This window comes from Macaca thibetana, chromosome 12, assembly GCF_024542745.1.
Source record: "Macaca thibetana thibetana isolate TM-01 chromosome 12, ASM2454274v1, whole genome shotgun sequence".
Taxonomy (NCBI): Eukaryota; Metazoa; Chordata; class Mammalia; order Primates; family Cercopithecidae; genus Macaca; species Macaca thibetana.
Genome location: NC_065589.1, coordinates 51,437,592 through 51,462,550, shown reverse-complemented (window position 1 = coordinate 51,462,550; position 24,959 = coordinate 51,437,592). Strand labels below are relative to the sequence as shown.

The 24,959-nt window shown below is 38.5% G+C and overlaps 1 protein-coding gene and 1 non-coding gene across 6 annotated transcripts in view; both read left to right on the top strand.

Moving 5' to 3' along the window:
- MYO1B (myosin IB) overlaps positions 1–24,959 on the top strand; it is a 182,253-nt gene that overhangs the window by 106,355 nt on the left and 50,939 nt on the right. For all 5 annotated transcript variants that reach the window (XM_050751697.1, XM_050751695.1, XM_050751696.1 and 2 more), the window contains exons 7-13: positions 540–603; positions 12,409–12,507; positions 13,864–13,967; positions 15,350–15,497; positions 15,776–15,894; positions 21,150–21,236; positions 21,833–21,898. In XM_050751697.1, the coding sequence (XP_050607654.1) occupies positions 540–603; positions 12,409–12,507; positions 13,864–13,967; positions 15,350–15,497; positions 15,776–15,894; positions 21,150–21,236; positions 21,833–21,898 (687 nt within the window). The remainder of the gene's footprint in view (positions 1–539; positions 604–12,408; positions 12,508–13,863; positions 13,968–15,349; positions 15,498–15,775; positions 15,895–21,149; positions 21,237–21,832; positions 21,899–24,959) is intronic.
- On the top strand, positions 22,561–22,667 carry LOC126933246 (U6 spliceosomal RNA). Its single transcript, XR_007718488.1, has one exon. It is a non-coding gene; the product is annotated as a U6 spliceosomal RNA (small nuclear RNA).

The window sequence follows — 24,959 nt, the reverse complement described above, 5'->3', positions numbered from 1 at the left end:
ATCTGGGTGAAAAGCCAAAAAAAGGAATAATGATCAGTGTGCTTCTGACCTGTTCATAACACATAATCTTGCATTTGATTTGAGTCGTTATAAAAACAGATCTCTGAACGTTTCATTTATTGATATGTTTCAAGTTCCTAGCAATGGCTTAAAACATATTCTGCAAATAAAAAAAGACTATCTTCCCAACCAGTCTATATACACAGACGACTTCTTTTTCTTCTGTTTTTATTTTTGAATTGAGTACATATCCTCCAGTAGTTTGAAAGATAATCTGAAATGGAAAAGTCACATGGTGGCTGAGAAGATTTGTTCCTAAATTAGCAGTGGGTTATATTAGCTTTGAACTAACGGGGTATTTAGTATGAATTATTTATGGAGGCATGTTGTTTTGCATCTTGGTTATATAAACTGTGTCTTTCTTAGTTACATTTAAACAAATGTAGAAAAATAAAGGCTTAGTCTGCTATTCTCTAAGAAGTACACTGAGTGAGTATTTTGAGATGAACTAGAAAATTCACAGAATCTTTCTTTGGCAGGGCAAATATATGGATATTGAATTTGACTTTAAAGGCGATCCGCTAGGAGGAGTAATAAGTAACTGTGAGTATTTTTCTTGAGTCCTTGTAAAGAAGTTCAGAATACTAAAACATGTATTTATAGTAGAATAGTTTAGATACTTGTGTCTTGAGGCATAAGAATATGTTTCCTTGCTTTATTTTTAAACTTTAAGCTTTGCATTTCAGATTGTTTTATAATGTAATGTAATTTATAAATATTTTTAAAGATCACTTAACATCTTTACCTTGGAAAAACTTTTTAGGAGTTTGCTAAATAAATATTTGCCTTACTATATTCTATAGATCTTTTTAAAGTCCTGTAGGTCTTTAAGGGAATCCTGTATGAAAAAAGATCCTCTAAGGGTTATTTTCTTTAACAAAATGTTTATGATAAAAAAGCAAAATATAAATAATTGGTTTTAAATTAATAACTTTTGGAGTAATATTTATTCAATAAAAGGAGTAGACCTGTACTTCAGTCTTATTTTGAGAAATGTTGCTTCTCTTCCAGTGTATTTAAGTGATTGGAATGTGATACACTTGTTAGGTAAAACAGGTTTTTTTTAACTTTCTTTAGACATGATTTTTGACTGTGGAAGTGAAATATTCTATGTGAAAGGTAAAAAAAACAAAACAACAACAACAAGAAAAACACAGTCAGATGAGGTCTGCTCATACTAGCCTAGGTGCAGAGTTTTCTAAAGTGGGTATATGAGCGCCACACGGGGTTTTCAGTGTCTCTTATAAAAATGACAGTGCTGTCAGTGCTTGGGAGCTGTGGCGCCCACGGCACAACCCTGATGTCCCTGCTCCTCTTGACTCATGGTTGATTAGTTTGGAAAATGTAAGATGATGACTCAGGGCTTTGTGCACCCCAGCCACAGTCTGGTTATCCTCTTGAGTCCTCTAGGTTTTTTGAGGACCATAGATCTGAACCTCTTCCTACCCCTGCCTGCCTCACCATCCCATGGTGCTATTGGGATTGTTAGAATGAAAAAAATTATGTTTAGACCTAAAAAAAGAAAGAAAAAAAAAAGAGTTGACTGAAGTATCCAAAGTGTGCACATTTATTTTTCTTATAACAGTGGCATTTCGTCTTCAAAGGAAATGTTATGCTGAACCCCAAAGATGGTACCGGTGAAATGAGACCTGATCTGGTTGAAGAGGAGATGGGTAGCCCAGAATCCTGGCACTCTCAGATGCCACTGAGATCTTCCTGACTAGCCCTAGCAGAAGAATGCCCTTTGAAAATTATTATTTAGTTAATTTGGTCAAACTATGCAGCTGATGTAAAAAAAAAAAAAAATAAAATCATGATTCAGAGAGTAACCATCTAGGGCTCGAGGTTTCTCACCTTTAAAATGATAGGATTGAATTGGATGAATTCCATGGTTCTTCCCATTTCCAGCATTCTGTAGTTCTTAAATAATTTAATTTCTGGCTGGGCGCAATGGCTCACGCCTGTAATCCCAGCACTTTGGGAGGCTGAGGCGGGGGGGATCACCTGAGCTCATCAGTTTGAGACCAGCCTGGTCAACATGTGAAACCCCGTCTCTACCAAAAATACGAAAAATTAGCCAGATGTGATGGCGCATGCCTGTGGTCCCAGCACAGGAGGTTGAGGTAGGAAAATCACTTGAGCCTGGGAGCCGGAGGTTACGGTGAGCCGAGGTTGAGCCACTGTGCTCCAGCCTCAGGTGACAGAGTGAGATCCCATCTGAAAAATAAATAAATAAAGTTTCCATTTTAGTTTGCCCAACTACACAGTTTTGTATGCCATGTGTTGGGATTGTCCGTTTTTATAAGAATGTTTAATTATTAGAGAAATGCCTTGAAGAGAAAGTTTTAATATGAATTGAAGTTGAATGGGATAGTGCTACTTAAGTTAAATGATTTCATACACAAAATATGGGAATAAAAGTACTCATGCAAACTATGTATGATATAACCAAAGGTAAATGATTATAACCCCTGCCAAAGTTGTTAGGAAAACTCCTTTTACAGTATATGGCAGCTGATCAGAGCTATCCAGCTAGTGGTGTGCCTCAGTTTTAAGATCACCATTTTAAGGAATGATTAGTATTTAGTCTGAATGATAACTCATGAGTCTTTAGTGCTTTCTTTTTACAAGACAAATTCACTCTAGCTATAAAGTTAATAAAACACTTTTTAAAAATGAGAGTAGGTTTAATATTGTTTTCATTACAGAACTTACAGCTGAACATTTTGGAATGATTTAATCAATATTACTCTTGAGGATTTTAGGAAAATAATTCAGGATAACTTTATTATAAGGATAAGAAAACAACTTTGGTTTTAAATTTTGAAGTTTAAGTTCTAAGCACAAATGTCTTGTCCCCTGATTCTTGCAGTATCCGTGGAGAATAAATATTAAACACTCAGTTCTTTTCCAATTAGGATTAATATATCTTCATGAATGGATTTCATATGGTGTTTGTTACCATTTGTTCCCACAGTGAAATTATATTGAAATTTGTGGTAGTGGGAACACCCTGGTATTTAAGAGTATCCTTTGCTTTGGAGAGAAAAGGAATACATTAGTGGTAAGAGCAGGAAATTTCATCTTGTGTAGAGAACTGACTCATAGGTGGTCATTGGGAGCTGCTGCCTTCTGGCAGAAGGGAGTTTAAAGCAATGGATACACCATCTTGTGTTCTCTCCAAATTAAAGAAGCTAAAAGTTGGCTTCTTGTAGCGTAGAAAAGAAGACAAAATTTGCCATTTTGTAGGAAGTATATTTTGCCTCCTTTTCTAGCAGCTGCCTAGTGAAAGCATAGATTGTCATTGGCAAAAACTCTTACCTTGAAAAAGGCACAGTATCCCTTGAGCCAATTGTGTACCCAGGAAGTGGAAAGGAAAAGAAACCCCAGTAACTTCTCTCTCTTTTTGTAAAAGAGACAAATTAAGTCTGGAACTCACTTGAAAACTACGTATCCCTAAGGTTAGTGTCTTTAAGAGAGGTATTAAAACAGAAGATGGTAAAACATTTGCTTCAATAGAGAAGATAAAATATAGAAACACATACAAATGTTTAGGTAATGTAAAATGATACTTCTCCTACTTTGTTAAGGTTTGTTGGTCTGATAATATTTATGTTTTTGTATTTGGGGATTTTACATCTAGTGTTGTGAACTGGAAGCTTTTGGAAACCAATTTTTAAAATTAATATCACAGGCATTTGGTGGCAGTTTAGACAGTGGAGAACATATGGTACAAGTTGCAGGGATTCTGTCTTCTAAAAGAAGAATAGCACAGAGAAATATACGCTATGAAGAAACTGTTATTTCAGATGTGCATATACCTGAGCGAACTATGGACGAGAGAGGTTGTCTTGTTCACATTACCATGTCAAGAGCCTAGTGTAATACCTGACACAGTAGGTGTGTAAGTGCATATAAAGGCAGGCTCTTTTTTCCTTGTCCATTATTTGGGGCATACCCATGAGCCTACTTTTGCAAGTCTTGTTGGTTTATCATGTGATGATTTCCAGTGTCTAAACAAAAGACAGCAAATTACTTCATTCTCTGTGCCTCCATTTCTTCATTTTGAAATGAGAATAACTATAGGACCAATTGCATAGGTTGTCTTGAGGTGTAGATTATGTATTAGTATCTAAAGCACTTGTAGTAGTGCCTGGTACATAGTGAACACTCAATAAATATTTGCTTTTTTCAGTATAGTTATTTGTTTGTTGTCTTTAGCCTTTCATCAAATACATGCTCTGTAAGGACAGAGCCTTAGCCTGGTTCATTACTAAATGACCAGCAACTAAAATAGCGTCGAACATAGGCTGGGTACCATGGCTCAACGCCTGTAATCCCAGCACTTTGGGAGGCCAAGGCGGGCAGATCACGAGGTCAGGAGTTCGAGACCAGCCTGACCAACATGGTGAAACCCAACTCTACTAAAAATACAAAAATTAGCTGTACATGGCGGCACGTGCCTGTAATCCCAGCCACTCAAGAGGCTGAGGCAGGAGAATCACTTGAACTTGGGAGGTGGAGGTTGCAGTGAGCCGAGATTGCACCACTGCACTCCAGCCTGGGTGACAGAGCAAGACTCTGTCTCAAAAAAAAAAAAAAAATAGTGTTGAACACCTTATATATATTTGTTGGATGAATTAATGATCACAGAAGTAATTATGTACAGTTGAGAGGTTTTTTTGAGAAATAAAGCTTCTGCTTTATTAGAAAATTTTGTCTGAGCTGGGCGCGGTGGCTCAAGCCTGTAATCCCAGCACTTTGGGAGGCCAAGACGGGCGGATCACGAGGTCAGGAGATCGAGACCATCCTGGCTTAACACTGTGAAACCCCATCTCTACTAAAAAATACAAAAAAAAAAAAAAAAAAAAAAAAAAAAAAAAACTAGCCGGGCGAGGTGGCGGGCGCCTGTAGTCCCAGCTACTTGGGAGGCTGAGTCAGGAGAATGGCATAAACCCGGGAGGCGGAGCTTGCAGTGAGCTGAGATCCGGCCACTGCACTTCAGCCCAAGCGACAGAGCCAGACTCCGTCTCAAAAAAAAAGAAAATTTTGTCTGAATATTCTGTGCTAATCATTTAAAAATACTTCTAAATAAATACTTTTCCTAAATCCCAGAAAGGCAAACAAAATTATTGGTTGTCAGACTTCTCCTGGTACTGACTTTGTTCAGCTTGAAAAAAAAAAATTCGGCTAATTATGAAGGGAGGCAAATGCTGTGATTGGTCTATGTTCCAGTTATTCTTGCTGTACTGCCTGACAACCCCTGCCCCCTACAACCTCAAACTTAGAGTACAATAAGTTTGGGTGTTTCACAGTATTACAACTAGGTTTGGAGAGGAAAGTAACATCCTGGCAACCCGTGTTCTAAGAGGGTGAGGAGGAAGCCTGAAGTAGTCTGGGAAAGCATATGGCATGCCACTTCTGCTGTACTCTGTGTAGTCACAGTGGGCACTAGCTTGCACAGTTTCAGGGGCAGAGACACAGATCATACCTCTCAACAGAAAGAGTGTCAAACAATTTGTAATCATTTTATTTTAGACAGCCACTGTCTGATAGATCGTTTTCAGAAATAGCACAATAATTTCTCACCCTGTGTCCACATCCTTGATGAGTCCCCTCTCTCATTTACTCAAGGCTTGGCTGGGAGATGTATTTCGATCAATGGAACAGTTAGCAAATACAGCACAACCAGATACTTGAGGATTGTTGATGTATTGGAGTTTGTCCTCTCTTGCTGATCTTGGGAATTTACTATCACCATCATGTGAATGAGCCTGGGTTAGTCTGCTGGACGAGGAGAGACACATGGAATGAACTGCTAGACATAAGAGTGAGGACGTCTTAGCCCAGATGGCTGCCAGCCAGTCTGCCAGCAGACAACCAACCCGTGAGCAAGCCCAGCAGAGATGAGCCAAGTTGGCTCAGGCCAGAAATATCCAGCTGACATTCATGATCATGAGCTAATAAATGGTATTGTTTTAAGCTGCTGAGTTTTGGGTGATTTGTTATGCAGCAAAAACTAATCGATACAGGGGTGTGATTGATAATATATCCTTTCCCTCACCCAGTTTGGAAGCACTTGTCAAATAGGCACAAGAATCAAGCTGGAGAAGAAGTGGCTTTATTACTGTTAAAGGAAAGGTTGAGGAAAGTGTCTTTTGGTTTATCACCCAAGTAGGTGTGTTAGTAGTCCTTTGGCACTTTGGTAGTAAGGCAGTGATTGACAATATTAAGCAACTGCTGGCCTCTCCTTGTGTGCATTGCCCCATCTGTCTTTTAGCACTAAGGAGTAGAGCCAGATGTGTGCATAGTATAGGGAACCCAGAGAGCTAAGCCCTCTGTGCATGGCCCTTTCTTCTGCAAACCTCACTGCTCAGCAAAGTCTTTTTTCTTGTCCTGGGGAGGAGTGAGTAAGGGGCCAGCAGGCTGGGAAGTTACTCTAAGGAGATCCTTCCACATGGAAACGTAAAGCAAAAGGAAATGGCCACTCTCCTCACAATGGAGATGGAGGATGGAACAGATTACTCTGGATTGCTTTGTTTTTTCACATTTCTTTTGAATTTATGACACAATTGGCTTATACCTTTATGTGCCGTCTATCTCATGGCACATTGTTTAATCTGTGTGTGTGCTGCATTCATGCCGTTTTGTATGGAACGTGGTTTTACTCTTTTAAATTGTTTGAGATTTACAGCTTTGTTCTTCCTTTTATATCATATATTTGATTTTATTGATGGAAAGTCATCAATAAAAGGCATGAAACTGCCTGTTAGAACGCTTCCTAAAGGAAACTCTGATCAGTTTTCTGGGAATATATGTACTGAGGTGAAATAGAAGACTCCCTGTCTATGGGTCAATTCTCAGTAGCGAGTGGATATTCCTTAATAAAGTGTCTGTTTTTAATCTGCCTTTTTAGGGTCACAAATCAAACACTAAGTCAATACATTGCCTAATTTCTAATACATACAAGGCTGAGCTTTTTTTGTTTTTTTGTTTTGTTTTGTTTTGTTTTTTGAGTTTTGAGTTTTAAAGCTCCTGAAGAAGACAGAAATAGTCAATCATTGTTTGTGAAGTATCTGTAGCAATACAACTGAAATACTGACATTTCAAAAGAACAGTGCTGTGACTTCGTAATGGGTGCCTTTATATGAAAGTAGATGCTTTCCCTTTATCTCAGTTTTACTTTGTTTTTCTTTTTACAAAATACGTTTGTCATGAAAAAAGACTTATTTATCATGAAATGAGACTATATACAAATATTGAAGAAGCCAGATGTTGAAATATAACTAAATTAACCTCAGATTAATGAATTAATTCATTAATCTGTGTTTATTAGGGGAGTAAATCAAGATAGTAAGGACCAGATATTTCATTACTTTTATTTCACGATTGGGTCTAGAATTTTAGATTCAGATATGTTCATGAACAAATTTTCAATTATTAGATAAACATTGAATTTGCATCAGAAAATCTGTTGTGAAAATACATATATTCTATATGTATATAACAAAATCCTAATAAAAAACAGTAATTAGGTATATAATAAGCTATGTTTTTCTTAGTGCTTTAGAGCCCAAGTTAATTTTTCCTGTACAAACACTGGAAACCCTTTCAGAACTTTAATGCAATATGTCTAGCTATCTTTAATGCTGATTTTATAACTTCAGGATACTGCCTTTTGAGTGAAAACTTTGAAGTTGATTTCTTAAAATGCTGCAAAGTGTGGTGGAAGTGGGGGAAGAATTGTAATGTCATGGCATGCTAGATGCTTTAGATCCCTCAAAGCAAACCTGCAAATAGATAGAGAATCATGTGAGACCATGGCTGTCGGAGCCCTGAGGTTGATGTTCATACCTTTTTTCGTTTACTATAGTATACATACAAAGTGAATGAATGATTTGTAAGAAGACATTTGCCCCATTTTTTTAATCTTTAAAATTTGTCATGAGTGAACCTTGTCAATCTTGAGGGTTGTCAATCTTGAGGGTTATGTAGTCTGTTTTCAGAAAAAGTATAGAATAGATTTTAGAATATATATCCCAATAAATAAGTAAACATAAGTTCATAATCAGAATTTTCCGCTGAAACTACCATCCGTTATGCCTATTCCTTCACTGGTTGTTTGGTACTTTTTCTTCGGGAGTGATTAAGACAAGAGGAAAAAGGTAGATAAATTATAGTTGCTTAGATCACAGGCACATGCTTGTTGTTTAATGTATCCTTTTGCCTTACTGAGGAGGCATAAATTCACTGAAAGAACCTAAATGCCGCTGAGATGCTTTTTTCATAATATTCGTCTTGGAGCAACTGGAGAGGAGGCACGGGGTCTCTGTAGGCCATCAGTTTGAGTGATAGTCTTTCAATCAGGCTTTCATTGTCTTTCTCACTTCACAAGACAAAGCTGATTTTTTTCATAATTAGCCTTAATCAAGAATTTGGACCACTTCTTTTTCCAGGAGAGGACAGTATACATAAAATAATGAAGCTTTTATCATACTATCTAACCCTTTCTCTGTTACATCCCAAAGTATGTGATGTGATTTTTTTTTCTTCTCAACCAATACATGTCTTTTTATTTATTTGTCTGTTAAAAAAAACTTCATCCTCCAGCAGGTACAGTCTTAGACTATTTATTTCACACCTTGTGCCTTGGGGAGGCTGTCTCTGACATGCACAGGCACTATACGTGTTGTGGACCAGCTGGTAATGAGTGGAACTAGGAAAGCCCCTACATGACGGCCAGGCCCCGTGTTGATAGTCAGGCAGCGGCAGTGCAGTAGGGCAGGGGGGCAGGTTCTGATTCGTTGTTTCTTTGTCCCTGCCCCCTTAACTTCCCCATTAGAGTGGCTTAATATGTTTATCTCTTTCCTTAAAATGGAAATTTATGCTAAATTTAATATAAACTTAAACTCGTATCTTGTGAGGAGGCTGTAGCTGCATTAGAATATGTAGAATATCTCTTCTGTACTGAATATCCAGTGTCTAATAATAACTCTTCTTTACTAAATCTTGCTAGCAGAGGCTCAACTGGTGGTGGTAGAAGTACACCTAAGGCAGAAGAGAAGGCTGTGCAAAAGTTCTGCTTTGACTTAATTCAGGGGCACATTTAAGTAAATTAAAACGGTCAGGTGGTGAGTCCCTATAGTGAATTGAATTTATGTTCTCTACTTTGAGCAATTATTTGATATGGCTTCAAGCTGTTAGATTATGTTGGTGCATGCACATTTAGGGGAAGAAAACCAATAAGGAATGGTCTTAAGCACGAGTAAATTATTTGGGGGCAAACATTTTCCCTGATTACTTTTCTACCTGGAAGCTTGTGACTTACGAGAAAAGTCATAAAGAAACTGAAATTGGAGGCTCTAGGGTAATAGAGTAAGCATTTTAGGTGGTAAAACCTTCAGCTGCTTTGTAATAAAAGATTCCTCATCTTGTGATTGAGTTGCTTAGGTGAATTCATGTATTTATACAAAGTACAGCATTTCCAAGTGTTTAAGGACATAGCTTTTTTTTTTTTTGGCTGGAAAATTGTAAAGACTGTAAGCATGATCCCTAGTCACCCAGAGCTTTGAATTCTGGCTCTATTGCTTTTACCAAGAGTGGGATGCGAGCCTCATTTTCTTATCTGTAAAATAGGGATTATAAAACCAACCTCAGGGAAGGTGTTCAGGTTTGAATATGATAGTATCATGTTTCACATTTGAATATGAGAGTAATCACTGGTGATTTCAGTGTGCGCAGTTCACAAAGTACATTTGGCCAGCATTTCTTTTCACATCGCACACAAGTTAATATTATTCTTTAACTTGGTAGTTGTTATCTGCTGAATCTTACAGCCATTGCCATTTCTGCACTCTGCAATGTCTATGAGCATTTATTCAAAAGGTGTCAAACAGTGTGTTGCTGTTGCACAGTGTAGTGTTATCATGGGCTTTTTGAAGGTGTTGTTTCATGTCTTGACCTACTACAGTTTGCTTTTGTAATGTGATTGTGGTTTTTTGTTTGTTTGTTTGTTTGTTCGTTTGTTTGTTTGAGACAGAGTCTGGCTCTGTTGCCCAGGCTGGAGTGCAGTGGCACAATCTTGGCTCATTGAAAGCTCTGCCTCCTGGGTTCATGCCATTCTCCTGCCTCAGCCTCCCAAGTAGCTGGGACTACAGGCGCCCGCCACTGCACCCAGCTAGTTTTTTGTATTTTTAGTAGAGACAGGGTATCACTGTGTTAGCCAGGATGGTCTCGATCTCCTGACCTTGTGATCCGCCTGCCTCGGCCTCCCAAAGTGCTGGGATTACAGGCTTGAGGCACCGCGCCCAGCCACCCTGTAATGTGATTGTAGAAGTGCTGCTAAACAATCGCTTGTCATCATTATAAGGTGCCACTGTAAGGTGAGAGGACAGCAGCTCATCTTGTCCTCGCTCACAAAGGCCTTGGCATCTCACTGTGAAGAGAGCTGCTGCTGTTGGTTTGGGTGGCAAGAGCAGCCAGGAACACGTGTGACTTTTGTAGGCCAAGTGGAAGGTCAGCACGTGTCCATCTGGTGCCAGGCTTCTTCCCAAATCGCTGGCACATAGTGCGTTAGCAGTAGATGACCTGTTTGAAGGAATTTGTGCATGAATGGATGAAGTCAAATGTAGCGTTTATATTTTTTATGTAATCAAGCCACTTTCTTCTAAACTGGAGGAATTTCCTATAAAAATTAGCTTTTCAATGAAGAATGTGCCCATGCCCTGTGGGTTTTTTCTTCTGAAACTGTTACAGGATCCCACAGAAGCTCAGTCACACGATAAGTAAAATCGTACTACATCTTTAACATTGTGTATTTAGTCTATCTTCTGCTTTGCGCGTCAGTTTTTACGTATTAATTGAAACATTCCATTTTTTAGAGATGGTAATTATTACACAATCCTTTTTTTCCCTAAGTTATATCCCACTTGTACTTTTCAACCTTTGGGGTTTTTTTGTTTTGTTTTCATGTTTTCTAAATATGAAGGCTTCATTATTTTCCATCTATGATTTAAGGACACTGGCAGTCTTCCGAGTCATATGAGAGCCGGAGAACATGAAAAATCTGCAGCATCCTGCGCCTAATAATTTTTGTACTTACATATTTTTGTTCTTTTTCAGTTGGCTTAATTTTTTATGCTTTCTTACGCTGCATCTCTTTATTCTTACAATCTTACGTATTTGGAGCACCCTAGGACTTCTCATTCATCAAATATATACCCTTTCACTCTACCTAAACTCCTCCATAAATGCTGGTGTAGGTTCCAGAAATACGAATTAAAAAGTTGAATGATCATTCCTAGATTAAATGGCACATCATTCTCTCCCTTACCAAGCATTTTTCGTGATGTTTTAGATTGCAGCCTGATTGGGGGGACGTCAAATTTGTGTGTTCTCTAGAATTAGTGCTCAGTGATGACATTACTAATTTGGAATTTTGTAGTTGAAGTTTGCCTTTGCCCACAGCCTTTTGTATCACTAGTCAGTGATAAGCAGGGCTCCAGGCAAGAATATCCTCTTCCATTGTACTTTGCCTTGTGCTGTATACTGCCATAGTGATTCCTTTCTCGTCCCTCCCTTCCTTCCTCCTTCCCCATTTGAAAATTTGGTAAAACCTCAGATTTATGGGTTGAAAATTATCTGGGGTCAGTGAAAATATAATATCAAATGACACCAAATCAATGAGAACCATCTTTCTCTAAGACTTCAACATATCCACAAACTCTACTTTGCATCTCCCAGGTAATGGGCCATGTGAGTGCAAGAGTCCTGATTTCAAATCCTAGTTCCACAGGTTGCCAGCTGAGTTATGTAAACTCCTGAACTATCAGTGTTTTCAGCTGTAGAATGATACCTTATAAAATGGTTGGGAGGATTCAGTGGGATACTATCTGTAAAGCAGTTAGCACATAATAAAGATCTCAAAGTGTTAACTGATTTTTTATTATAATTACTAGGTAGACTCATAATTGAATGGCTGTATTTCATTGCTTACATTTGTAATGTTACATTTTCAGGAATTTAATGTCATCATAAAAAATCAAGAGCATTATTAAAATAAAAATGATATTATCTTTAATCAGTGTGTTGAATGTAACTTATTTATATATTCATTAGTTAAAAAGAATGTGACCTGTGTAGGATTTTCATTAGGTGAAAATGAAACTCAATGTGATTTTCATTAGAGTTGTGCTTCTTCCTGAAGGTAGAACTGAAAATATAGCTTCCTTTATTATTTCATTTTATTAACGCAGAATAGAAAGTAAAAAAGAAAGTGAGAAGGAAAAAAAGCATGGTGGATTTGAAGGTGAAACAAATGCCATACTATGATTTAACTCTTCTCTTTAGATCTTTTAGAGAAATCTCGGGTTGTTAAACAGCCAAGAGGTGAAAGAAACTTCCATGTGTTCTATCAACTGCTCTCTGGTGCCTCTGAAGAGCTCCTCAGTAAGTCTCTGTTTCTGTGTTGTTGTTGTTGTTGTTGTTGGAGCTGGGAGTCTCACTATGTTGCCCAGGCAGATCTCTAATTCCTGAGCTCAAGTGATCCTCCTGCCTTGGCCTCCCGGAGTGCTAGGATTACAGGCCTCGTGCCTGAATTGTTTCTGTGTTTTAATTTTCAGTGTCACAGCACTTTCTGACGCATTCTCTTTAAAACATACTCCCTATGCTTTGCCCCTTCCTTCTCAAGAATTTTCCATGATTCTAGTTGAAGTGAAGAACATGGTGTGTTTGCTTCTACCACACCCCAGGGTATGTGTAATGTTCCTGTACCTCACCAGATACTGTGCCATACATCTCCGATGTGTTGAGGACTGTGCAGATGATTCAGTCGACACAAGTGGGATTTCAGCAGCTAGAACTACCTCAATCTGGACTTGGCCAAAGCCAATTAGTAGGGCAGGAACTGATCATACATTTAAAATATAAAATGGAAGAATATGTTTTTTCTCTTTGGGGAGAGAAAATTATCAGCGTTCTAATTACATGAGTACAATTACATAAAAACAAATTGTTAGGCGAATATTTAAAAATAGTGGAGAAGACATTTTGCAGTTGATACAAGAGATAAAAATATGGCCTTTGGAATTTTAGAGAATTAGCATAATTCCACAAAGATACTATCTAATAGCCAATAGCTAAATGATGAAAAGTAGTGGACAAATAGTTCAAACAAGAAGAGCTGTGAAAAGTCAATACCACTTAGGAAAAGTCATCTTCACTAATAATCAACAAATGCAAATTAAAACAGCCCTGAAGTATCTACTGTGCATGTATTATAAGGATCAAGCTAGCAGAGTTGTCACTGATCTGCTTGGAGCTTGTGGGTGTTACTTCAAAGCGAGGACCTCTTACAATTAGAGGCTGCCATCCAGTCACACCACTTTTTGGGCTATATTCCAACAAAATAATTCAAATGAATCCAAAAAACAATTGGTATGAAGACATTTATCACTGCCCTATATTTATTATTATAAACTAGAGAGAACCCAAATATCCAATGGTGAAGGAATCACCAGGCAGACATCATATGTTATAATGAAATAATACATTGAAGATATTTTTTATTATAAAAACTCGAAAGAGACTTATCTAGATAAGTGTAAAACAAAGTGTGCTATCACAGTGATAAAAGTCATTTTAAGAATATGCTGTTACTGATATTTGGGTATAACTTTTGTTCTTTTGATTCAGTACTTAATCCCAAAGCCATTTTACCGATGTGAACAAGATATCAAAGGGAATGAGATATTAAAGATTGGATTTATTGAAGCAACTTAACAACTTGTGTCTTTGATTCAATAGATAAACTTAAGCTTGAGAGGGATTTCAGCAGATATAACTACCTGAGTCTGGATTCGGCCAAAGTGAATGGAGTGGATGATGCAGCAAATTTTAGAACCGTGCGGGTAAGATGTAGTACTTTCATCAAGCTTTAAATTGCATGGCACTGCATTGCTCAGCGGGAACAGGTAACAATTCTGAGTTTTCTTTAAAGTGTAGCTCATTCTCCCTAAGGTTTTAGAATTATACAAGAATTCTATTTTTGTTACTTTGATTTTTTTACTAGCTCAAAAATCACATGAGATTGTGAAGGCCATGCTTTTATTAGAGCGTGTGATTTTACCATTTATCATAAGGAGCTTTCTTATTATATTATCCTGGGGTTTGACTCCTTTAAGGTTATTTTTAAATTCCAAATGTTTTTTATGGCAAAAGTTAATTTCCAACTGCCTTTGGATCATGTTAAATCAAAACTATTTTTGAGACAGAAAAAAATCTCATTTTTATACAGTTTTAGAAACTCATATATAAACCAGAGCGATTAGCATTCCACATTCATTAGAAAAGATGATTTTAAATAACACTATACTCTTGTTTTCTGTCTTAATGTGTGATACACTAGACATGATGTGGTAACTGGGATTTACTTGCAAATGAGACAGCTGTGGTGATGGGGAAAGGGGAGAGTAGGATGAATTATAGATAAAACAAAATTGGCATCCGTTAATTGTTGAGGGTGAGTGAAAGGACATGTGGGTTCTTTCCCTGCTCTCTCTACTTTTGTATATGTTTGACAACAATAACAAAACCTTGCATTACTCCCATTGCTATGTAGCCTAGCCATTTTTAAAAAGCCAGCTGTTCTCAAAAAGAAAGTATCTCTTAGAGTATGTCATTTTAGAAAACTATATAAACATCTTCATATGGAAGCAATAGTCTGTTGATCCCTGGACATGATTTTGTTTAAACCTTGAGTCCAAGACCGATTTTAGAACCACTTTACTTGGCACGTAATTAGCACTCCATAAAAATTTATGAATGAACAGATGCCTCCTGTTACCCACAGTATCTTGGGCTGGGCACTTCACCTTTGCAAACCACAGTTTTTCTGATATGTAAAATGAATGAGGAGCTTTTCTTTGTATGGAGTTGTGCAAGTTGGTTTTGTTGCTAGTAGCAAAACCTCAGTGTAAAAAAAACAACATATATACAAACTGAGCTGCTGTGGTTGAAGTGGAAGTGGACACCCAAGGCTCTGCTCTCATCCCCCTGTTTCTTCTGTCTTCCTCTTTACATGCCCCCCCAACCCCCGCCACAGCACCAGAGGTCCCCCAGGGTCCCTCGAATCACAGTTGGAAACCACTGAACTCGATATAGCTTTGTCTTTTATGGGGTTTTTCCCCCAGAAATAAATCTGTAATATGATTCATTTAAAAAAAAAAAGAACAGAACAGAACAGAAAAGAACTACAGGAAAAAAATAGTTGCTTTTTTTTTTCTCTCCCCAGAATGCCATGCAGATTGTGGGCTTTATGGATCATGAAGCTGAGTCTGTCTTGGCAGTGGTGGCAGCGGTGTTGAAACTGGGGAACATTGAGTTCAAGCCTGAATCTCGAGTGAATGGTCTAGATGAAAGCAAAATCAAAGATAAAAATGGTACATCCGCGGAGAATCAACTTTGTTTAAGAAACTTGCTTTGAACTTCTGCCCAGTTTTTAATGTAGAAAGTAAAACTTCTGCTTTGCATTGGTGTGAGAAAGCTTTCTAATGAAACTGAGCAGAAATAGAACTATGGCTAAGCTTTGTTTTTTGATGTATACATTTTATACTGATATGTTTGATTATGATTTAGAAAGAACATCCTAAGCCTTCAAAATTATTATTAGCAGCACGTGTACAGTCACTTTTTGTGTCCATCCCCCACCTTCCCACAGAGTTAAAAGAAATTTGTGAATTGACCGGCATTGATCAATCAGTTCTAGAACGAGCATTCAGTTTCCGAACAGTTGAAGCCAAACAGGAGAAAGTTTCAACTACACTGAATGTGGCTCAGGTGGGTGAAACATAATGTACAGAAGAAAGTTTCTTAAAAGTCTGTGCTATTTTCATGTAAGTATAAACAAAGATTTTAGTTTACAGGCTGTTATCTCAATCATTGTACTATGTTCTAGGCATTGGCAGCAGAGCAGTAAACTAAACAGATAAGGATCCCTGCCCTCATGGAGCTTAAAATTCTGGTAGAGGGAATTAGATAATAATCAGTAGACATAAGAAATAAGTGCTGTAGCAAACTAGCCCATGGTAAGATCAGTGAGCTCCCTGGGCCAGGGAAGGAGACTCAAAGTGAGGTGGGAGATGACTGGAGGGTTTTGAGCAGAACAGTGGCATGACTGCCTTGTATTTCAAAGGGTCACTCTGGCTGTGATGTGGAGAGCAGAGGGTCGGGGAAAAAGGAGTGAAAGCGAGGGACCTTCAAGGAGATGTGCACTAACCCAGAGAAGATGGTGGCTTGAACCAGGTAGTTGCAGTGGAGTCAGTGAGAAGTGGTCACATTGTGGATATTATTTGAGGGTAGAGGCAACAGGACTTGCTGGTGCTAGCTGGTTTAAGAGAAAGAGAACAATCAAGGGTGATTTAATGTTTTGGCCCAAGCAACTGCAAACATGGAGTTGTCATTTACTGATTTGGAGAAGACAGCGGGAGAAGACAGTTTTGTGGTCAAGTGGCCAAATTGGCCTCCCTGCCTTACTTCTTGAACCCCCTCTACCCTTGATATTGGGGCCAGTGAAGTCGTTAGTCTTTCTAAGACACAAATCTGAGCTGCTGCCTTCTCTCCGTTTGCTTCAGGTTAAGTGGGTGGATGTTTGGATGGTTGCATGCCTGTGTACATACGTGTATACCCAGGCAGCTTCTGCAGCCCTTTCATTAAAACCCTTTGTGCTATGGCTTACACATTTTCCCACCAGTCAATGACTCAGACTGGAATTAAATTACTAACTTAGGACTTCCACTCAGGCCCACTTTGTCCAACTGTATTCTTGTTGTCTCATCCTCCTTATAACTATCCATAAAGCCTCCATAAATAGTAGGGTGGAGCCAGGCTTGCTCTCTGTTGCTGAACCAGCCTTTCCTACTATAATGCAAGAATGCCTTTGTGTCCTTAGCTTTCAACGTTGATATCTTATTTTAGGTGAGTTATTTTGGCTGTGGCAAATACCATAACTTTATATATATGGAAATTTGGTTTGTAGCAATCCTTTCCTAGCTATAGCCATTGCCTGTCCTTCCTCCTAAATTACTGCTTTTGCTGTCATATCTGTCTAAGTCATCCTCACTAATTCACAGTCAGATACGGAGTAGCTTACTTAATTAAGAAAATGCTGCTGAGAGCCTGTACAGCACAAGCCCACACATAGGCCATGAGTAGGGAAGTAAGGGATTAGGGAAGACCTCATGGAGACAATCAAAGGATTTAGATGTGTGAAGTATGGCTGAAAGGGCATATCAAAAAGAAAACATTGAGAAAAGCCAGGTTTGAGAACCTGGATTGATCAGGCTTGGCTACAGCTGTAGCTATGTGAAGGGATTCAGAGCAATGTGGCTGGAAAGGTGAAGTCTGCAGTCAGAGTGGCAAATCAAATCTGCAACAGTAATTCTTAAACTTGAACGTGCATCAAAATCACCTGGTGGTTTTGCAGACCTCACCCCCGGTGTTTGATTCAGTGGGTCTGGGGTAGGACTGAGGAATTTGCATTTCTTATAAATTGAGAGGTGACACTGCTGCTACTGCTGCTGCTGCTTCTGCTGCTGCTGCTTCTGCTGCTGCTGCTGGTCCAGGATCACATTTTGAGAGCCACTGAGTTTGGACATTTTCAGTAGCCAGAGTGGGAATTGTTAAGTCTGTAAGGAAGCCATGAAAAAGCCTGTATTGTTTAAGAAGGCCCTTTAGGAATATGTATATTTTGGGTCTTTTTAAAATTGTGTGTTTTAAAATTGTGTGTTTTACTCTTGCTTTTTTAATCATCCTTTATGGGAACCAGGCCCAGGTACCCTGACTTTCTAAGCTTATTTTAGGCACCTTACATCACTGAAGAAGACTTTCCACATTTTCTTAACCTTTGGCATAAAAGAATTTGGCTAGAGATCCTCAGCTATTCGGCTCGTTAGTCAACTGGGTTTTTTGTTTTGTTTTGTTTTGTTTTTTATGTAGTATTCAGAGTATCTGGTTCCACTGATCTATTGCCTGGGAGGTTTTGATTCCTCTGGAAAGTGATTCATTTTACTAGCCTTTCCTCATAGTTTCAATTCCTGGGCCCCAGCATCACCTTTATTGCCCCATGCCTCCTTTTCCCAAGGCGTTTAGACCTTTCTCTAGATAGGAGGACTAATACTGAAATAATAGAAACTCAAGACAAGAGTTTTTCAGCTTCTCCTAAACACTCTTTCCTTGGCTTCTGATGTCCTCTGAAATCTGATCCCACACAGCTTACCTCAATTTATTCCTTGCTAGTTCTCTGTTACCTGGTGCCTCTGCTCCTGCCTACCCATTGCCCCCCATGCCATGCTCATTCCTTCTGCCCATCTAAATGCTCTACCTGATTGTGCCCCATCCAAGGAGACTTCTTTGATCAAATAGGCCTCCTGAGACACCCCCCATCCCATCAGAACCCCCTTTTCTTTGCAGTTTGGCACCTGCCCTCTGCTTGTTTCCTCTGTGTTAGTTTGATCTCCTTAGCTCACCTCTAAACTCCTGGAGGGTGGGCTCCATGTCTGTGCATCTCTGAGTCTCCACTTTGCTTGTCACTTGCCGTCCTGGACCATGCCTGTTGTTACTGTCCATGTCTGCAGCACATTCCACCTGGACTTTTCCTCTGTGAGTTTCATGCAGCTGCAGAAGTGCATGGTCTTTTCATAGTGTGCTTTGAAACTGAGATGGTGAATTAGTGCACTTTGAGTCTTCCTCATTTCTACACACCATATTAGTGGTCCTTAAGTGGGAATAGGCATTCCTTCCCTTACTGCTTTATAGGATATTGTTGTGGAGATTCGGTGGCATGAATCAGGCTCAGGAAGTCAGGGGCGGCACATTGGCAGCTAGGTGGCAAATTGGCAGCCCCTAAGGCCAGGTAAAGCGCAATATTTTTAGTTGACTAGAGGGTAGTATTTTCTTTGGTTTTGTTTGCTCTTTAAATTTTGAATTTGAGTGCCTTTAGCCTGGAATGCATCCTCTAACCCCGACAGAGAGAGCCATCATTTCCTGTTCATTTCTATCACACAGTCCCTGGAAGCATTTGAGTTTGAGACCCCTGGAATAAATATTGTTGAAGGAACCAAAGAAGATTAATATTGGCTGTTAATACACTTTAAAAAATATAAAGCAGTTTACCGGAAGAAGTTGTCACTGTTCAGTTGCTTATTGAAATAGTGGCTTGTTGAAAGTAGACAGCATATAACTAAAAAAGCTGGATGGCATTAACATAAAAAAGGGCTCATCAACAAATACATGGTGTTTTGAGATAACTTCAATTCATAAGAAGAAAAAGGAAAGGATTTGGAAATTATCTAGGCTCGTGAGGTAGTAATAGACGAAAAGGATAGAAAGCAATATAAGTACATCTGTAGACTGTGTACTAGGCATTATTCCAAGCACTTAAATGACCTATTTTAAGAAAGTAAAAACTAGAAGAAAGGATACTGGGGAAGGATGCATCTAAATTATATTCTGATTTCTCTGTTTGAGCATTTGACATGCATTTTCTACTATGGAAGCATTCCCTCCCTTGTTTGTTTGTTTGTTGCCAACTCCTAGGTATATTCTGTCACCCTAATTGGAGTAGGGAGGGAGGTTTGGAATTTGCATGGAAATGTCAGATGAAGGGAAAAGGTGTTATCTTCAGCTGTGTTATGTTGCCAGGGAAGTTAATGTGTTAATTAAAGTTGTTACATTTTATTTAGGAAGAAATGTAGAGAAAGTATTGCCACATAATATAACAAGTTGTGCTCTTCCTAAAATAAAAATGTACTGATTAATTTGAACAGTAATACCCAACTTTTTACTTACAAGCAGCAAAATACACATATATGGCCAGCATGTTGAAAATAGAAACAAAATCTCAAGCTTTTTCTCTCCCAAGGCCAGTTCCTTGTTAGGCTACTGACACCCAACCTCTAGGCCTCCCCATGATGCTGGTATTAAACATCTCATTAGTACTTACCTACTGTATGCTCTGGGCGCTTGGTACATTTAAGCGTGTTTAGATTCTGCTGTCCAAACCTGACTTCTCCAGCCTTTGGATTCCAAGAGTCATAGAGATGCATATGTCTTCTGCCTCTTTGTCAAGTAGTTCTGAATAGCTTTAAAAGTAGATAAGCACATAAGAAGGGGGTTATGTTCATTCTATAACTTAAAAGAACGCATTGTGGAAGTTTTTTTTTTTAATACTCAAACGATTAGTGTGGCCAGGCGTGGTGGCTCATGCCTCTCTAATCCCAGCACTTTGGGAGGCTGAGGTGGGTGGATCACCTGAGGCCAGGAGTTCAAGACCAGTCTGGCTAACAAGGCGAAACCCTGTACTAAAAATACAAAAATTAACCGGGCTTGGTGGCACATGCCTGTAGTCCCAGCTATTCAGGAGGCTGAGGCATGAAAATCCCTTGAACCCAGGAGGCGGAGGTTGCAGTGAGCTGAGATTGTGCTACTGCACTCCAGCCTGGGCAACAGAGTGAGACTCTGTCTCCAAAAACATTTAAAAATAAAAAAAAGATTGAGTGAAGAAAAAAAATTTACAGATTCCATCAGTCAAAGACATTTTAATATATCTCCTTTGAATTTCCATTTCTGTGTATAAGGGTTTTAAAAAATGTTATCATATTAAGTATACAGTTATTTAATTTTCACATTACATGAGCATTTCCATTTCATTACCTGATTTTCACAACCATCGCTCTCTGATGACTATGTAACATTACTCTCAGTGCATATTTCTCTTACTACCCCCTATTGTTGGACTTCTAAATTGCGTCTGATTCTTCTCTGTTCCATGACATTGAAATAAATATCTTTATGGTGAAAGTTTTTTGCAGTATTTAAAATTAGTTTCCTGGTTTGTGAAAAAGTGTAACTGTGTATAAACAATTTGCCTCATTCTCTTAACAACTTGATTGTTTATGGCACAGTAAAACTGGTTCTGCAAAGAAATGTGAAATAAAAGCGCTTTGAATTTTTTTTAAAAATATCTTTATGATTTTATTGAAAGTAAGCATTGTGGAATTGTGAGTGTTAAGTTTTGTTTATTTGTTTTTTAATAGGCTTATTATGCCCGTGATGCTCTGGCTAAAAACCTCTACAGCAGGTTGTTTTCGTGGTTGGTAAATCGAATCAATGAAAGCATTAAGGTACTGAATGTCTATGAGCAAAATCAGTTGTAATGTTATTCACAGTATAAACATTAAGTTGAATAAAGTTTAAATTTATAATCAAATAATTGATTACCACTTATAAAGATTATTCCTTAAAAAGAGTTTACCATGTATAAGATTGAAATTTGTCAAGGATTTCGTTTATTTTGTTTTGCCATGTGTGTTGCTTCTGACTGGTGAATAGTCGGATGGTCTTTGTGGAGTTACTCTGGAGGTCGGCGCCACAGGTTCTGGCCTGGCTCTCCTGCTAACTAGTTGTACATACTTCACTGAAAAGGTCACTTTGCTTCATTAGATCTTAATCTATTCATTATTAAAATGAAGGTGTTGGACTAGGTGATTTCGAAAGGCACCACTAATGCCTTCTTTAAATATATCACCTATTATTAAAATTTCTAAAAGTTCTATAGCAATGCCCCATCTCATAAGTTTTTTTTAAAAAACAGCTAAATTACAGTTATTTTCTTACTTGAGAAACATGATTAACTTGTAATATATATCTATGTTCCTTGGATGCTTGTAGTGTTATATTTCATGCCTTAATTAACCCTTTAATTTGAAACTTTCTTAAGGCACAAACAAAAGTGAGAAAGAAGGTCATGGGTGTTTTGGACATTTATGGCTTTGAGATTTTCGAGGTAAGATTTAAAAATTTTTTTGTGATGTCTTTAGTAAAGTGGAATGGTTGGAAATTAAATCCTGTCTTATATAGACATTATAAGTAACTGTAACTTTGAATCTACAAATAATCTTTGTGTAGATGCAACACACTATCACTTTGAATCTACCAAGTAATCTTTGTGTAGATGTAACAACATTTGGTTGTGTATTCCTGCATGTGTGCCAGAGAGAGAGAGTGTGTGTGAGTGTGTGTGTGTGTATGTGTGTTTGTGTTGTGTGTATGCTGAGAGCCAGCATTTTTGAGACAGTGCTGCTTAAAAAGAACTTGTATTAGTACCTGACTTGAAATTGCATATTTAGATTTCTAACTGTGAGGCTTCCAGCAAGCTACATGAGTATGGCTGTGGCCGTTTGTGTGTTGTTTAGAAAGTGTGGTAGGTTGGTGCCATAAAGAAAGCCACAGGAGGGCTGGACACAGGTTCTGGCCTGGCCAGGGCTGGTCATTTCATCTGTGAGACTCGGGGAAAGAGGGTTTGGATTAGGTGACTTGTTGAGTCTCATCACTGTGATCTTATGATAATGAACTCTGCTGCAGAGGTTGAAATAATTTCTGCTGAAGCTCATAGTGAATTTTTAAAATGATTCTATGCTTGTTACAGATTAAGTATTTAAACCATTTGTGTTGGTTGAGCAACACATATACCTAAAATTAGAATGATATAGGGAAGATGAGCATGGCCCCTGAAAAAAGTGGTTTGGAAAATAAAATAATCATTATGTACTTGTGTTAGAATTTCCTTTTTGCCCCCTTGCTAACTTTGACATTTAGAAGGAGTTTTAAGGATCTATTAAAACATTTATTCTCACTTTTAGGAGTGGCATTTTCGTTTGGTTCAGGGAAATAAGAAGTAGATCAGGCTCCTCATTTCTTAATTCTCCCCCACAAGTAAGATTTGTGAATTTCTTTAAGGAACCAGGCTGTGCCCAGAATGTTCCCAAAGAATTTACATGTTCTAGAAAATTAGGGTCACAGAATCACAGAAAAAAACATCAGATCATTCCTTTCACCTAAACCAGACCTTGCTAGCGAATGCCTTTTTCTTAGTATGTTCTCCCTCAATCGTATTCTATCTTTAATAGTTAATGGTAAGTACTAATTGAGGGCCCACTCTTTGTAAGCATTGTGGCAAGTGGTGTGTGTATTGTCTGATTTACTTTTCAAAACAGCCTCATGATGTAGTTGTTATTATTACGAATCCCATTTTACAGATGAGAAAGTAAAGCTCCCCAGGTCAAGTAACTCCCCAGGGTTATACAGCTACTTAGTGGCAGACTCAGCACCTAAACTCCAGGCCCTTTCAATATTTTCATTTATTGCTTTTCTTTCTTACTAAGATTGAGACCAGGGGCACTTCCTCACCTTTCTTCCCAAAGTAACAGGTTCCCCAGTATCTGGAAGTAAAAAAGAAATAAATATGGTAAGTCTCTTGACTCCCCTATTTCTCCACCCTCATCATCACTCCAAGCTCCTGGCCAGCATTGGGTGCCTTCCTAGATGGAAGTGTGTGTGCTGGTGGCTGTCCGACACCATGGGGTCCCCAGAACAGAGTTCTTCAACACAGCGTCTGCTTGTATTGTTGCCCATTTAGCAGAATCTACAAAGGAAAGCTAACAATTCCTTGGTAGAAAGGGAAGAATTTGAGGTTTCTGAGTTAAGAGAAATGCTTGAGTACATTCAGAAATGACTGCCAAAATTAATTTCTTTCTAGTGAAACCTCAGGTTACTGTCACTAAATGGGCAGAGTGCCAAAGTCATTCTTTACAGTTGGCAGGGAAAAGGACTTACTACCTAACACATTGCTGTGCTGATGTAGATTTAAATGGTTTCACGAGCAGGGGAGATGGTAAGCAGAGATTTCACTGGAAAGTTAGATTAAGAAGATACATTCAATGACATTTCTAAAGTCAAAGAAACTGATTTTGTTTTAATTTTGCTAGAAAAAGATTATTGATCTTAAGCTAATGGGCAAGGGCTTAGTATCATGTCACAACACATGGAAACTTTAAAAAAATAGGTTAATGAGATTATGATGGGATATCTAGTTAACTTTGTCTTCCAGTAGGTCCTAAGATCTAATTAGCCCTGGGAAAAGAAATGCTTATAACACTCAAAGGAAACTGAGTTATAACTCATAAACAATTTGAGTCATTTCTCAAGTATTTATTGAGTTACCAGATAAGTAGTAAACATAACTAAGGTATTCTTTGTCTGCATGGCTTTTAGAGTCTTGGCCCTAACATTGAGAGTCTCTTGTTGCCAGAGGACACATCCTATCAGGTAGAAAAGTCTAATCAGGAAACTATATTATGTTTTAAAAGTTTGTTTGCTACAGACCTAATCAGAGCAGAAGTCAGATGTTCCTGTGTAAACATCCTTTAACTTGGTGCTGGGTGAAATACCCTATACCCTTCAGCAGTCCAGGAATATTTTTCACTTCTGGTTAATTCAAGTTTCTCTCCGTACCTGTCTTGCTGAATGTGTCCTCCTTCTGCAAGTTATACCATCATTTTTCTCAACACCGTTTCAACTAGACTGAACTTCAGTTTATGAAAATGCCTACTTTATATTTCCTTTTTTTTTTTTTTTTTTTTTTTGGTGATGGAGTCTTGCTCTGTCACCAGGCTGGAGTGCAGTGGCGCAGTCTCGGCCACTACAACCTCTGCCTCCCGGGTTCAGTGATTTTCCTGCAACACCACGCCCAGCTAGTTTTTGTATTTTCAGTAGAGACAGGGTTTCACCATGTTGGCCAGGCTGGTCTCGGTCTTTTGACCTTGTGATCCACCCGCCTCAGCCTCCCAAAGTGCAGGGATCACAGGCATGAGCCACCGCGCCCACCTGGCTGCCTGCGTTATATTTCTAAATATTCTTCCTTTCTTCAGAGGATTACTCTATTTCAGTGATTCTCAGAGAGCTGTGCATTGGCATCACCTGGTGAACTTTTGCAAATTCAGATGTCTAGGCTGTACCCAGAGCAATTATATCAATCTCTGGAGATGAGGCCGCAGCAGCAATATTTT